The sequence below is a fragment of the Monomorium pharaonis genome, chromosome 5 (assembly GCF_013373865.1).
Source record: "Monomorium pharaonis isolate MP-MQ-018 chromosome 5, ASM1337386v2, whole genome shotgun sequence".
Lineage (NCBI taxonomy): Eukaryota > Metazoa > Arthropoda > Insecta > Hymenoptera > Formicidae > Monomorium > Monomorium pharaonis.
This window is the reverse complement of record NC_050471.1, coordinates 26804590-26820571: the sequence shown is the minus strand read 5'-3', so window position 1 is coordinate 26820571 and position 15982 is coordinate 26804590. Positions and strand designations below refer to the sequence as shown.

Sequence of the window (15982 nt, the reverse complement as noted above, 5' to 3'; positions counted from 1 at the left end):
TTATTATATTTATAAGAGATAATAATAAAAAGTACGTATAACTTATGTGTAATCTCAGTATTTCTCTCATTAAGGGGATCCTAGGTGCCTTTGAAATTTGATCGAGGTCGATAATATAGAGTCATTCATGTACATCATTAATGAGATTTCATATGTATTTCTTGTATAGATTTAGAAATTCTTTTCCAGAATTAAAGTACACATATTGTTATTCCAATTTGAAGGTTCAAGTTCGCAAAAAAATGTCGACAACTCTGTCACTCCCCTTAAGTTTATAAACAGCAAACGGAAGATAAAGAATAGAAATTTTAAAGAATTAAAAATTTATAAAAGGTATATTTAACACAAGTCACTCTTTCTTTTGATAATTTTTAAATCTTTTTACCTCAACCGTTAATATTAATTAGTTACATACAAATATCAGATCTGAGTTAAATAACGTCAATTAAATTAATGATTAATTTTACATAATAATGTAAGAACAATATTTGCTGGTAAAGCTTGGTTAATTAAGTCGTGAATATTGGATGAAGCCAGCTCATTAAAATCACATATTGTCACAAGAATCCAGAACAAAATTTATGTAACTTTGAATTTAAATTTCGATATAATCCACATGCGTTTAATAACGGTTAAAAAATCAATTGACCTACAAAAATACATTCTCAAGTAAGACAGAACACAGAACATTTCATTTAAGTTCAATGTCGCGTTACGGGTCCATCTGTAATTCATCTCTCGACCTCGTGGTCGTTAAATTATTTTTACCCAATGTCGTCCGATTTAATCCCCGATCGATCTTTCGAAAATCAAGGAGCAGCACGAACGAGTGGAGGCACCGGGGTGGCATTCACACCATTTCGGCGGCCACCGCCGCCATGGTGGAGGAGAAGGCGCGTGTCGTCCTCGCCAGGAGCGAACGTGCCGCGCTCTCTCAGCTCCTGGCGGATTACAGGACGAGAAGGTTGACGATAGAGGAACTGATCGTCAGTCTGAGCGACCTGCTCAACACCCACGAGAAGTTGACGCTGCTGACGGAGCTTAGGGAGTTGGTTGACAACAAGGACAGAGCGGCCTTCGACGATCTCGTTTACCGGCCCAGAATAGCAATGGCCAGGGTGAGTCCTTAAGTGATCTTTAACGGAAATAATTTTAATCCTGAAGAGAATATTCCGAGTGTATGCAGTGTGCGCGTGTGTGTGTGTGTGTGGAATCATATGGAAATTCGAGTCACACGGAAATTCAAATCATATGAAATATTCAAATCACGAGAGTTGTCAAGAGAGCTGTTAATTTAGAGCGCGTGCCCGAAAGTTTTAATTTTCAACGAGGCTAAGTATTAAGTATTTCTAATTCTAATGCTACTGCAAGAAAAATTCAAATTGCTGTAGTTAGCAAAGAATTTATAAGAAATGTACATTTGAAACGTACGCGGCGAAGTTGGCGCATTATTGATATCAACGTGTGCAAACTAAAACATTTCGAATAACGATTAGTTTGAGATTAATCAATTCAAATCTCGGAATAACAAACGCATTTCTATGCAACTACGAATGCATTCTATTATTTTTATCCTGCCAATAATAGGAACAAATCGTCAAATTTGAAGTAAAGACCGAAATGTATTTCCAACACAGATCTTTACTCCAGACAATTTTCTAGATATCCAATAAATATTTCACTGGAACGGAAAAAATATTTATTGCTGGGAAATAACTGTATATCTTTCGATTTCGAAATTATAATTTAAAGAAATACATTTTACTTAAAACGTTTTCCCACCGTATATCTCCTTAGAGGAAGGTTATATCAAAATTGAGCTAGAAGGCCGAGGGAGCTCGTTTCATTTTAACTCGATGGCGGTTTTACGACCGCTACCGCCGCCGCCGTGCCGTTTCGCCGAAGAACATGAATCGCGCGATTCAGGAGATCCTAAAGAAAAGTCCGCCAATACGTGCCTTTTAAAACGTGGCTTTATGTTTATTTTTCCAGAGAAAAGGCGACCGCGCACACTCGGACCTGATAGTGACTCCCTCGCTGCACGATCTTCCGGTAAGTTAAACCCCCCTCTCTCTCTCTCTCTCTCTCTGTCTCTCTGTCTCTCCTATATTCTATTCATATTCTTCGAGCTTACATAGAATGCAACTCACACATAGACACACGGACATACACCACACACACATACGCATAAATTTCGCGATCACCCCGCGCGTTGCCGCGTATTGTCACTCACTTACTCACGTACACTGCAAAACACATCCGCTCTAAATTCCGCGAAACTATAATGGAAAAAAATGACTTTTTTTCCACTTTAGATAAGTGTGAAATTAAAACGGAATTATATATGCAGGACATTGTCTTTAATGTCCTTCATAAATAGAACGGACTAATGTCCGCCCTAACGGCTGCCCTCTCCTCAGTTGCAATAAACATCTCTATTGCTAACCGTTGGTGCCAACACGGGCACTGATCGACGAGGCAACCACCGCGGCAAATGCACGGCATGCGACCGCGACGAATTTGAGTTGTCTCCCGCGGATGACAACGCAAACGTGTGCTTCTTTTCTCACACGCTCATGTAAAGGCGAATAATGCCCGCAAGAGGAGCACACACCCGCGTCACCATCCTTGGGAAGCAACCCAAATTCGCAATCACATGCCGCATACCCACCGCGACGGCCACCGCGCCGATCGACACCCACAACTAGCACCAACAATTAGCAACAAAAACACTCATCACAACTGCGAAGAGAACGGCCGTCAAAGCAGACAAGCTAACAGACTGTTGTAACAGTGAACGACAAAGCTATCGCTACCGCTCGCGCCATATTGCGTTGCCAGCATAGTTTTGTTTATTTCGTCCGCTTTAATATACATGACGGACCACATCCTTTATAATGTCCGGACCACATCCTTTATAATGTCCGGTTTAACGTCTATTCTATAATAATTATTTTCAGTCCTATTTATATAAAAGACATTGTCATACATAGATAAAATGTCACATTAAGAATTGCGCCAGTCACGCTTAAGTAAAATGGACACGTAAGAAATCCGTTCTAATATTGTATATTCCGTTATAAAATATACATGTCCTTTATATATAAAGAAGATATGTTTTGCAGTGTACAGGCACACGTACTACACGCGTCTTTCTATCAGAATTCTCTCTCGTCTCTATGACAATGATGTATGAAACTGAGTTTTTTTTTTCTCTTTCTCTTTTTTTTCACTCTGTCTCTGTCTCTCTCTCTCTTTTTTTTCACTCACTGTTCTGTGGATCTCTGCTCACCCTAATTGCCGAGACACTCGGAATCGCTTTTGCGTGTGCCCGCCCTTTGTCAATGGACTCTCCGCGAGGAAAGCAACAGGGAAATATTCCCCCGAAAGTTCCTCATTGAGCGCGCGTCCCTAATCGACAAATTGCGGCCGTTAGGAAAATTATCGTCTCCCCGAGAACGAGCGAAACTGTGCGGACAAAGGGAGCCAATCCCAAGAGAAATGTCCTACGGCACGATTAATAATTCGTAACAAAAGCACCATAATTTACAACACTCAACAGAATTGCTCGAAATAATTGCCGCGACAGAAAGCAGAACTTGTCTGACCGTTGTATCAAAATTTCAAGAAATAAAACGCTTCGTAAATCTGAATTTTAATATAAATTGAAATTGAAAATTTGTGATTTTATTAGATTTGTGCTTCCGTTAGAAATCTCAAAGTAATTACAACGCAAGGAAAATCAAATTCTCATAATAGTTTAATAAAGTATGAATATAATTTAGTATTCAAGTAGAATTGTATACTAAATATACCTTGAAAATTATGAAAATTTTACGACATGTACAGATATCTTGATATCTATATAAATAATTTTTTTGCTACCCGTATTCACTCTGAAGAGGTAAAAATCAACCCCTGACAATTTATGTAAATATATAATTTTAGAATGTTTTAAATAATTAATAAGTTTTCTAATTAATAAACCTCATTTTAAAAAAATCAATTTTTCTCTATTTCATCTTATCGATAAATAATAAAACAAACAAAAACAAAAACTGAATCACAACTTTTCGATTTTATTCCTTCAAGATGAATTTGGGCCGCAAAAAATAGTTCATTATATATCAAGATATCGTCTGCATTGCCAGTTTTATAATTTTAAATTTTTTGAATTGGGGACATACTTTTGTTAATACTTAACTATCATCATTGTTAAACTAAATACTAAATGTAACTTAACTTAGATGTCAGTATTCAATAATATTTACGTACGCAAGAATAATTTTGGCACGAAAACAAGAGATCTTCAATATGAAAACGGAGGGCTCCGGGAGAATCGGTATGCGCGACAAATATGGGAACGGACGGACATTCGAGTATCGGATATCGAGTTATCGCTCGTTATCGGCACACACAGATGCGACCGGCGGTCGAAGCAGGACGGAAAGATCCGCGATCAAGTATTTATCGATTGGAGAGGTGCGAGGAAAACGGAGAAACGCCACGCACGCAGGAAGACGGACGCTCTTAGGAAGAACGGAGGATTCTCTCTCTCTCTCGCGGCGAAGGATCCGTCGCGATCCTTTTGCGCCGCTCAGGAGAGACGGAAAGGGAAGCGCGCAATATATCGATCGCCATTATTACGATCGATCCTGTTCCGTTTGATCGTTCCGGTCTGTCGTTATCTCTTCTCCTTCGAACAAAGCATGACTCGTCTTTTAGGAAAATGACTTGCAGCCCCTTCGTCTCTTTCTCTCTATATACAATTTCTCTCTTTCTCTTTCTCTCTCTCTCTCTCTCTCTCTCTCTCTCTCTCTCTCTCTCTCTCTCTCTCTCCTTCCGCGCGCTGAGAACAACAGCTGCCTGATGAACAAAACTCGCTCTGGTACATGAGGAAATATCGATTGAGCAAGTGAACACATTGTTGCGCCTCGAGCACGGCGGACAACAATTTTATCATGTTTATGCCGCGCTGATAATGTTTAATGGTCTCTCTTCTGACGCGCGTTACGCATCCGCAAATACGTGTACGAGTACGCTGTACGGTTCGAGAGAACCGTGCCTTTGAATTTCTTCCGTCAAATGAGAAAAATGCACGTACACGTTACCCAGCAGTACGTTTCAGTAGCGCTAAATTCAACGTGTAACGTCGTGAGAGAAACAAAACAAGATATTGCGAGATATAAATCATGTGCGCACTTTCAAGTGAGCATTCATCTCTCTTTTCGTTCTCCACTCTTCGTTCAGGTTTGATTTGTTTAGAATCGAATTGCTTCGTCCATCCATTTACATGCTCTCTTAGCGCCGTAGCGTTTCCTCGTAATATACATGTAAAATAGAATTAGTCGTAGCGAAGTAATTAGTAATTAATTATTGTTAACTACGCTGTTTGTTTAATAGACGCGAGATTTCTTCGAACGAATTTTGTTCGTCCAAGCGCAGCTTTTTCCTCGGCGCGTCCCCCTCTTTCTTTTACTTTCTCTGGAATTATGCTGTTAGCATTCTCTTCTTCTATTTTTTAAAATACTTTTTAATACTTTTTTTATATTGGATTCTTATTCACCGCTACTGCTATTACTATTATTTATATATAATCCTGCTTATATGCGGCGCTATTTTGCTCCCCGCGATGAGTCCGTGTTTGCCGACAATTCGATAATCGATTCCTTCGCATTAAATTCTGATATCGAGATATGCTATTTTCATTCATCACTTATTCTATTTTTTTTATTACACTCGTACCCAGATAAATTAACGTACACAAATTTTGCTGAAACTTAAATGACTCTAAATTTTCATTAAGCAATTCGTTACTGCATATCGTAATAATTATATTAATTTATCTGGGATAATTATTTAAAAAAAAATAAAAGCATTTAATTATTTTACTAAATCCGGAGGAATCGACGACGAGCAATTGAGGGCAAAGGCATCGGGGGTGCGACTTTACGATTACGTAATTATAATTGCATAATTATAATTAAACAGAAATATAATTTATATTATAATGGGTGAATTATAATATAAATTGTGTAAATACACAATGAAAAATGCTACGTACACATTACGTGATTTATATATTTATGACCCACTTCTATATAATTTTTGGCGTAATTATAATTATGCTATAAACAATTTTACTTTATTTATATATTTATATTTATATGCGGGCGCCGTTCTTTTTGCCGCAATTAAAGCAGAGATATAATACAATTATAATTTCTCATTACGAGAAAATGTTGCGCTCTTGCACATACATTCTCTTATCATTAGTCGGATACGATTTGTTAGATGCCCGCTACTAACATAGACAAGTAGAAAGCTGCTGTATTCGCCAGACATCATCACATCTTCCTCCTACCTTTCCCACTAAAAAAAAAAAAAAAAATAAACAACATCGAGAGACGCTCGTTCCGTTTCGCGGTTCCTGAGTTTTCGAGCTAAGCGATCGCGAGAATAAGAGTCGAGACTGCGAGAGCGTTTCGCTCTCCGCGAGAGAATCGCAGAAAACCGCGAGCACCTCGCGCGCCAACGAAATCGACGCAAACTTTTCGCGAGTATCCGTTCGATCGACGCTCGATTCACGACACCCTGGCACGATTGACGGAGACGCGTAGATCGATCCCCTTCGCCGGGTCGATTGCGAAGAGACGACGCGTGTTTCCGGAAGCCTCGGTGCGGGACGTCGTAAATCAAGTGTCAGCTGCACGCGGAGACAAATGTTGCCGGCAGAACGATGCGCGACACGTCGATCGATGATGAATTGCTGTACAATTGCTAATTTCGCCGCGGCGCTTGAACTGCAATTGCCACTAAATCAGTTCGAGCTGATCAATGCTAACCGGGGTTAATGAGCCGCGCGAAGCCTAATTGTCATTAAGCACGCGTCATTTGGTCTACCCTTACCTTTTCGAGGATTCGAAACGTAAAGGGATTTGTATTATGCATCATTATTAATTATTTCTGTCGCGTTATTAAAATTCAATACAATTGTTATTTCAAAAATCGTAAATACATCGTATTGTTTTATTTTAAAAGGTTATTAAATAAATAATATTTTGTTTCGTTTTACTTATAATTAAAAAAAACAAAATTATCTTGTTTTTTTCTTTGTTATCTTAATTTTTAATTTTAACCACGCGTATTTATACATAACTAGAATTTTAATTATTATTCTACGTATAATAATACCAATAAATATGCCACTTATTATTTCTCTAATTTAATTCAAATTGCATCAGTTACACGCGCACGCCCTCATTTAACTTAACTAAGCAAATAAAAGTAATTCTCTTAACTTATCTTTTAAATTTTAATTAAGTTCATCCAATTGTCCGATCTATTTTTTTCTCTTACTCGCAATCGCTACTTTATCGTTACGAAAATTACGATACCTACGCAAAAATAAAAATCGTTCGACGAATGTGTGACAACAAATATTTGTGGACTCGTGAGAGACAAAATCCGTGTCCAAAGGAGGGGGGAGGGAAGGGGGAAAGATATTTCATATATCACATCTCGCCGGACGAAATCATCGATCGGCCGATCGCCCCTCGTTCGAGGGAAAGAAAAAAATGAGAAAGCACTCTCTCTCTTTTCACGCGCGGTAAACGGAAAAGGCGCACGGTATGATAGGACATCTGATTTCCCGCAGAGGGGTGTGCCCGGTTGCCGTCCGGGACGACTGGTGGACGTCGAGGGAGATCCCCTAGGAGTGACGGGCCCTCTTCTACCGCGGGATAGCCAGGAGTATAGATCACCGAGCGAGGACAGCGGTCTCGGGGCCGACATGCCCAGGACCAGGTCGACCGCATGATCTCTCTCTCTCTCTCTCTCTCTCTCTTTCTCTTTCTTTCTTTCTTCTGTCCTTCTTTCCGACGCCGGATGGCGTCGCGAGCCGCCATTTTGAACGGCGTTAATTTTCACGCGTCAGGGAAAATCGCGTAATAGCAGGTCGTTAAGACCCGACGCTGGGTAAGGGAAATCGTTAAAGTTACTTGGTCTATGAGAGATTGAAGAAAGTGCGGACGAGTGTTGGCGAGAAGTGCTGGGTTCAAAATGGCGACAGCGACCCTTTCGACGTTGACTTTTACCATTCTCTCTCCCTTCGATACAGCTATTATTGCGTTAAGATCACTTCCCTTTCGCTGTAGCCGCTTGTTGTGTAGATAGACAAAGAGCTAATTAGCGAGGGACATACTGGCGATCACTTTCATCTAAGTAACAAGTTTACAAAGCTGCCTACATGTATAGAATGTCTGTCAGCACCTCTCGTTACTTTTCAAACTATACATGAAAATACAAAGAAACGAAAGCTCAAACTTCTATATGCAACAAGTCAAAAATTATCTTCACATAAGTTCAACATTTTTTGCTTTCAAAGACTTTTTCCCAATATTAAAAATCTCTCAGATGTTTAAACAATTCTATATTATTCTTCCGTACAACACAGAATCTTGCAGTGCAACAAAAAAAAGGATATTGTTATTTTGACAATACCATTAGTTTCAAAATGAAAATCTTGAAATAAGATTATATTGCGTTAAATAAAAAAAATGTACTTGAATGGAGATTTATTTTAACATTTTATATAGTTTAATCAAGAAAATTATATTCTTGTTATTTAAGAATAATTTTTTCGACTGGAAATGAAAAAATTTTGGATAGAAAATACTGTATGTTCAAATTAAAGCTTATAATTTGTTTAGAATAAAATTATCAAAATAATATTTTTGAAATAATTATAGTATTGAAATAAGGCTATAATATTGTTGAAATTCAAGATTTTCAAATTCTCCTAAGAGGATTATATATTGTTACGTATATATGAAACAATGAATGCGTTCATATGAATATACAAAAGTTAATTTGACATTTGCTTTTTTTTCTTTATATTGAATCAGATTTTTTTTATATCAACAATGTTGCAGCAATGTCTCTGCAGTGTTGTAATCCTGCGATGTGAAATATCTCTGCAATCCTTCTGTGCTGTGTGGAGCAAATGGAAAGTGGCGCGTTTAAACGATCGCTGACAAGACACTGCCTCTCTCTCTCTCTCTCTCTCTCTCTCTCTCTCTCTCTCTCTCTCTCTCTCTCTAGATTTATCGTTAATTAATTCACCGTTGACTTCGCAACCGAGCAGGAGCTCGTGATTACCCCGTTTGTATTGTAGCGAGCGACAATTTACTCTCGAGGCGCGAGAAGGTCACTTCTGCGACCGCTTGTGCGCGATGATCGAATGATTGACAAACGGCTAATTATACCTTTTCGCTCGCAGAAGAGTCTCGCGGTAATCCGCGGGAGATACGCGCAAAGATCGCAGGTGGGCTCGGAAAAACTCCCCCCCGAGTTCCTCTCCTCATGCGGGATTAACGTAATGGCGTTTCTCTGTAAGGTACGCGCGGTACATCGATATTTCATTTGCCGCCACGGTTACCTTCCCCTCTCCCCCCCCCTCTCCCCCTCCCCCCTCTCTCTCGTTTTCCTCATGAGACTCTCACGGTATCCACGGACCCCTCTCTTCAGCATCTCCTCGGACTAGTAGCCGAGAAGCCTAGGTACGTAAACATACCGAGGTAGATGCGTGTACGTACAACAGGGCGCTTCGTGCAACAGTTCAATGCACCTACCTTCACCTGGCTGCAACCTGGCCAGAGATGTTAATGGCTCCTTACCTACGCCGTTCCAGAGAACAGCGACGACACGTTGCTGCTCATCGTTGCATCCGTCGATTGATCTTTTAATTTTGTATCGGAATCGAGATATCACGTAGCTGTGAACTTTGATTTCGCCAGTAGACGCTAAAGTAGATTAGTTTTTTTTTTTTTTTCATCAACCCGTGTTTTAATCTGCTGTCCATCCTTATCGTGATATTACAGCGTCGTAAAAATTATGGAAACGCTTTCTCGCTCGTCGCCATTGAGGATTAATAATCGTGATTATCGCGTTAATGCTTTCGCAGATCGGTGACTTTTTATCACGGTATTTTTCATACATAACATAGTGTAAAACTTTAATCAATAATTCATATGCCGCTTTGGCTCGAAAGGTTTAAAGGATTATAGAACTTCTGCGAATCGAAGGATAGGGTATTTTTCATCATGTAAAACTTTTACTTTGAAAATACGTATTTTTATTTTAAAAAATTAATGCAAAATTAGAATAAATAAATAATAATAGCGTTCAAAGTAAATTCAGCCTCGATAAATCACCTAAAACTGAAAACTAAATAACTTTTTCTTTACGGTTAAACGTTATTAAAAATATTGTTATAAATTTTTTAATCCATCGGACACATCATGTCTGAGTTATTCATTTGAAAAATGATAAATTTTTTTACAAGTAAACACTTTTTCAAAATACATTGTATATCTGTTTAAACAAAAGTTTCACACGATGTTGAAAAATATCCTATTTTTCGATTCGCTATAGTTCCTCAATAATAAGTTTGACGTCACGAGACGAATTTACCCTTTTTGTGTTTCCGAGCTCATTCAGTTTGCAGTTATAATTAACCAAGATTAAATCTATGATTCGCGTACACAGTTCAGTTTTAGACCTTTAACTACCCGTGTGACATTTATCGAGGTAACAAATATTCTGCACGCTCGGGGGGAATTCTGTAAGTAGCATTTCGAAGGTGTTCGGCTCGATGCCAATGCAGCCAATGACGGAGTGAAATTCGCTTTAGCGAGGTTCTCTTTGCTGAATTCTGTCGGGCGAGGGCGCGAAGGGCGAATCGCCGCAAAGGTGATCTTTTCCACGTGGCGGCGCGTGGGTGGGAAATCGATAATCGAGGTGGATTTAGTCGGCAGAGCGAGCGCACGACAGTTTTCACTATTCTACATTTCCATTCACGATGTACTCGACACAAGCTGCTGTTGCGATTGGCGACGTACGCTTTCGATTTTACGGTAGAAAAGGACTGTTGCGCCGATGGAAAAGCCGTCCCGTGAAAATGTCTCGTTCCACGATTGTCAGGTGATTTTGTTAAATCGATCCACATTGTTATAATATGTACAACCGCCATCTTTTCTAGATTCTAACGCAATCGTCATTACTTTCTGCATGCGAAAATGTTAAATTTTGCGTCTGTATATTTTGTATGTTTTTTTTTACTTTTTATTGTTATAATGGACGACTATTTGTACTTATTCTAACTTGTTACTAAAGTTTATAACAGTTAACTATTATTTTTTAATTAATAACTTTTTGTTATTATTGTTACTCAATTCTATCGGCGCACACTGAAGATAATCGCATTTAAGATTAAAAGTTGACTTTGTGATATTGTTCAATCAATGGATATTTTCTAACTTTTAATTTATACTATGGCTAATTAGCTCAGCTCCATCCTCTTTTATTACCTTTCAATTCATTAAATCTAAAAATTGTCTTTTCGTTTTTTATTAATTCATCCATTTTTAGTACGAATGAAACCTTGCGAAATATTAATGAAGAAATGTAGATTTAATATAGATCTTTTTGCGTTCAACAATTATCACCAGAAAAGAGTTAATATTTTTTATTACCATTTTTATCACCGTTATTATGTAAGAAATTAAAATAATTTACGAAGATACAAAAATCTTCATTCTGGTTTCTCTAATAAAATATTCGATATTTTATTCCGGTAATAATAAAACTGGGATTTTAGTCAATCCCACAATCATAAAAAATCGATTATTTATTGTATATGGTTGTATAAAATATTAATTAAGAAATTTCAAAATAGGTTACAAGAATGTTTATTACTACATTTTTATAAAAATATAAACTGAATTTAAATAACTCGAAAAAATAAAAAAAGTCCCAGTCGCGCTAATAAAATATTGAAACTCCCATATTAAAATTAATGAAACTGTATTCTTTTATCCAATTACATTATTATAGAAGGTCGAATATTTATTAACGCAGTTCTATAAAAAATTAATTAAAAAATCTTAATGTCGATTTTACATTAAGTAATACCAGTATAAGTATAAGAAGTGTTAATATTTATTAACAATATTACTATTAAAATAGAAGTGAGAATAAATAATTCGCGAGGGTGAAAAAAATTACGTTAATAAAATATTTATTAAGCTTTTATATTGAATGACAATGAAACTCTGGTTTTTCACTCACATTATTATTATAGAAAGTTGAGTATTTATTAGTGCGATACAAGCTAATTTGGAATTTACCGGAACGGTGCTCATCTGTCCATCCCCATCCATCCATCTGTCCATCAGCGAGCAAATTAACGTGAAAGCAAAACTCATTAGAACGGTTAAAAAAAATTTGATAAAATCTCTCCCGAAATTGATTGAAATTAATAACAGAAGTATATAGAATATTCATAATATAATTATTATTAATACAAGGGATTTTTAAAAAAAGTTTATAATAGGCATTTTGCTTGAAAAATGATATTGATACACGCAGCTATTATGTGATATGCGATTCTAAAATAATTAGTTACATAAGTGAGACGAGAAAAACTGTTGCTACATTTAAATAATAAATCCAATGCAAAATGTCTAAGAATATCTCGGAATTTCAGGACGGTCGAACGGTATTTACACTTATAAGTGTAACTTGACTAGAAAAATTATCTTCTCCCCTCGAAAATTAATCACGCAATCACAGGCTATTATTCAATCTAAAATCACGGGTTTATAAACACCGGTCGCCATATTTCCTCGACTGTTGTCGTAAGGATGAAAAAAAAAAAGTCTGCTTTGAAAAGACAAGAAAAACAAACATTTCTATTGCCATTTTCTGTTACATTGTATGCTGAACTCAACGACTTTCTCTGCGAGTGCACAGGCACGCGATATTCCGCGTTGAGTCGCAAAATATGAAAGGAAATTTTGCGGGATCGATAGCGAACGCGAATGCGACGGTCGGCGAGATATGGAGAGGAATTCAACGCGCTTTGCTTTGATAGCTTTCACGTCGCTCGTACGTCCCTAGCGGGAATGGACGGATGGACGGATGGACGAACGAATGGACGAGCGAAACGTTCCTCTTTTGATCCTACCCCGAGTGTGCTCGTGATTTCAATATACCTCTGCGCCTTTGTCCGCCGATCTAATCTCCACCTCGAGTTCTGTCTTTTGTCGCGCGCTCGCGGGACCGCACCGCGAACTTTCCTTCCGAGACAAAAACCCGGTACGGAGAAAGAATTTTGCATTTCGTCGCGTTACATCAAAAGAGACTTTTTTTCGTTCTCCCTTTGTGTTACACGAAATCGGAAATTCGACGGTAATTTTTTAAAAATGTAGAACAATTATAGTTAAATTGTAGTAAAAATTTTGCAAAGCATCTAAAATCAGCAACCGAGTTAAAAACTTATTAATCATATTACGCGTTTAAGTTATTAATTTAATATTTACATATATCTCTAATCACACAGTCTCTCATGTCAAATATATTCTTAATAAATTTGATTTATCCATTTGTTAAAATAATTCTCACTTTTAAAAGCTTTTTGGCTTTAATTTAAAAATTGTTAAAAATTTAATAAGTAAAAGTCCCATTTTGATATCAATATTTTAAGTAACTTTTCAATTTTAACGGTGAAAACATCGTCGATATAAACATATGTGCGTTTGTGATGTATAAATTAAATTATAATATTTTTCATCTTTTTTGTTTTTGCGCTCTGTGAGAAATAAACTGATGTAATTTTTAATAAATCAAAAAAATAGAATCACCGTAGAAAAATACACAAATTTTTTTTTTCGAGTTTTTCAATCGTACGAAACTTTATTTCTTTCACACGATTTTATTCCACAGAAAAGTTTAAAACAATAGTAAAAATAATAAAATAATTTTCTCATTTTAAATATACAAAGACATATTTTATTTAGAAATTATTTGTTAAAGAGTACTGCATGTACATTTATTAAATTGCCCCGACGTATATATATTTTTTTTTTTTTGAGCTTATCGAGCCACGCGTTTTTGGTGATCAATTCCTAGTTTTAGTTACTGTAGAAACGATCTCCGCGGCGCAGTTTGAAACGAGTAGAGGGCAATGACGAGAAAGCCCTTGAAATTTTCACACCGGTGCGGCTTTCTTACACACTAGGTCGTATCCCGGGTAACAGAATGAAACAAATGAGCCGCGGCAGTCGCCAGTACCGTAATCGTCTCAGCAACGAAATGTTCGTCGCGAAACCTTAGCTCTCGCTTGGAAATGTGCGACTCAAAAAATTGTTCATCGCATAACTGGGATTTTTCTTAGCAATCGCGGTGAACGTTATACGTCGCGTCGCGATTTTTATCGCCGATGTAATTTCGAATTGCGCGTGATTTTGTGAATGTAAACGCGATTTTCAATCACGTGTTACTTCAAGCACGATTCTGAATCATAAGTAATTTTAAATTTTATGCGATTCAAAACAATCAAAATGTATAGTGAAATTTTCAGCGGTTACTTTAAACAAAAAATAAACGACATATGTATATGCAGCTGCAGCGCTGAGGCAACATTGAAGTAGATTTAACAAATACTTAAAAAAATTTAAGATTATTTAAAGTATGTATTTCTGTAAAAAAGTCTATTTTTAAAATAAGTATTGTGCGTAGCAAATATAAAAGAAGTAAATAATAATTAGCATTTACTTAACTAAAACATTTATTTTGCTTTTCAATATAAATAAATAGATTTCCTCTATTTTCTACTGTTTTATTTGATGTATTTTTTATAGATAACATTAAACAAAAATTTGTATTACTATAATATTTTCTATTTTAACTGTTTTTTTAGCATTGCGGGCAAAAAAATTACTCGTAAAAATTTTTTTTCAAGTATTTAGAATATCGATAATAATTGCAAATGTGATTTTAAGTTGTGTTTGCGATTTTAAGTCACAAGTGCGATTTCGCAATTAAAAGTTTAACCGCGTATCGCATTGCAATTCAAGGGGGAAAAAAATAACGTATCGCACGTTTCTAACTCTCGCAAGTTTTCCATCAACGTGATTGGTCGTGGTTTCACCCGCAAAAATAAATAAATAAATAAAAATCCGCGCACGTAGTTCGCTAATCCCGCCTCTAAAAATAAGTGACCTATTTCGTGATTTTATGCTTCCCTCGTCGCGGGAATTAGAGAATTAGATTAATCTCTTTCGATTAAACTCGCCCCGGCTAAATTAGCCGATGCATATTCGACAAATCGCTCCTTGCCCCTGGAACAATTTGAAAACGCAAAAGTTAATTAGTTTAGAAAACGCATTAATTTATAAAGTAAGAAAACGCGTCGTTTCCCCTTCTTCTTCCGCCGAGAACAACCGCGCGTCGTAAAGCAGGAACGACAAATGGCGTGAAAATGAAAATTAACCGCCTGCGGAACCGTAATGATGGTGATTAAGGGAAAATTGATTGCGCGCGGAGAGAAATTCTTCCTATCGATGCCACCTGCGATCTCTGCAACTGCTCGTCCCGGAACGTCCGCGATGAGGACGTCCATGACGTCCGATGACGCGATCCAGAAGTGAATTACGTTAATCACAGCGTGTTAGAAATTGTCCGCGTGTGATCGGCGCCTCGTAACCTTCACGTGCTCCATGCTGCTTTCCAACTTTTCCGGGTGAGAATCCGTTCGTACGGTCGTTTCTCGCAGCCTCGCGCGGCGCCCGTGCCACCTCGAAAGCGAATAAACGCTCGTCATCAGCGAGTCATCCTGGGTGATCACGATCTCCTGTCAGAAGCTCTCTTTGCCTTTCATCGCGCAGTTCTGTTCTCGGACACGTTCAAATCTGAACGTCTGCTTCAATATATTCAAATATATTTTAAATATATATATATACTTTTTAACATACTAATATTTTAAGAGTTGATTTTTGAAAACATTTTGTATTTCATATATTTCATATTAATTTTTATTTTAGTTAATATTATGTACTGAGAAAAAATGTGTGATATTTGCGACTATAATTATGATTATGAGAACTTTAATACAGTTTAAACAAACTATAATTTATTGTTA

At 37.1% G+C, this 15982-nt stretch overlaps 1 protein-coding gene across 6 annotated transcripts in view; it reads left to right on the top strand.

Annotated features, from left to right (window-relative positions):
- Positions 1-15982, top strand: part of LOC105833943 (whirlin) — a 100976-nt gene that overhangs the window by 46639 nt on the left and 38355 nt on the right. For 5 of the 6 annotated variants that reach the window (XM_036287646.1, XM_012676065.3, XM_012676059.3 and 2 more), the window contains 3 exons: positions 815-1118; positions 1993-2052; positions 7658-7806. In XM_036287646.1, the coding sequence (XP_036143539.1) occupies positions 815-1118; positions 1993-2052; positions 7658-7806 (513 nt within the window). The remainder of the gene's footprint in view (positions 1-814; positions 1119-1992; positions 2053-7657; positions 7807-15982) is intronic. The other variant, XM_036287647.1, reaches the window with a different exon arrangement.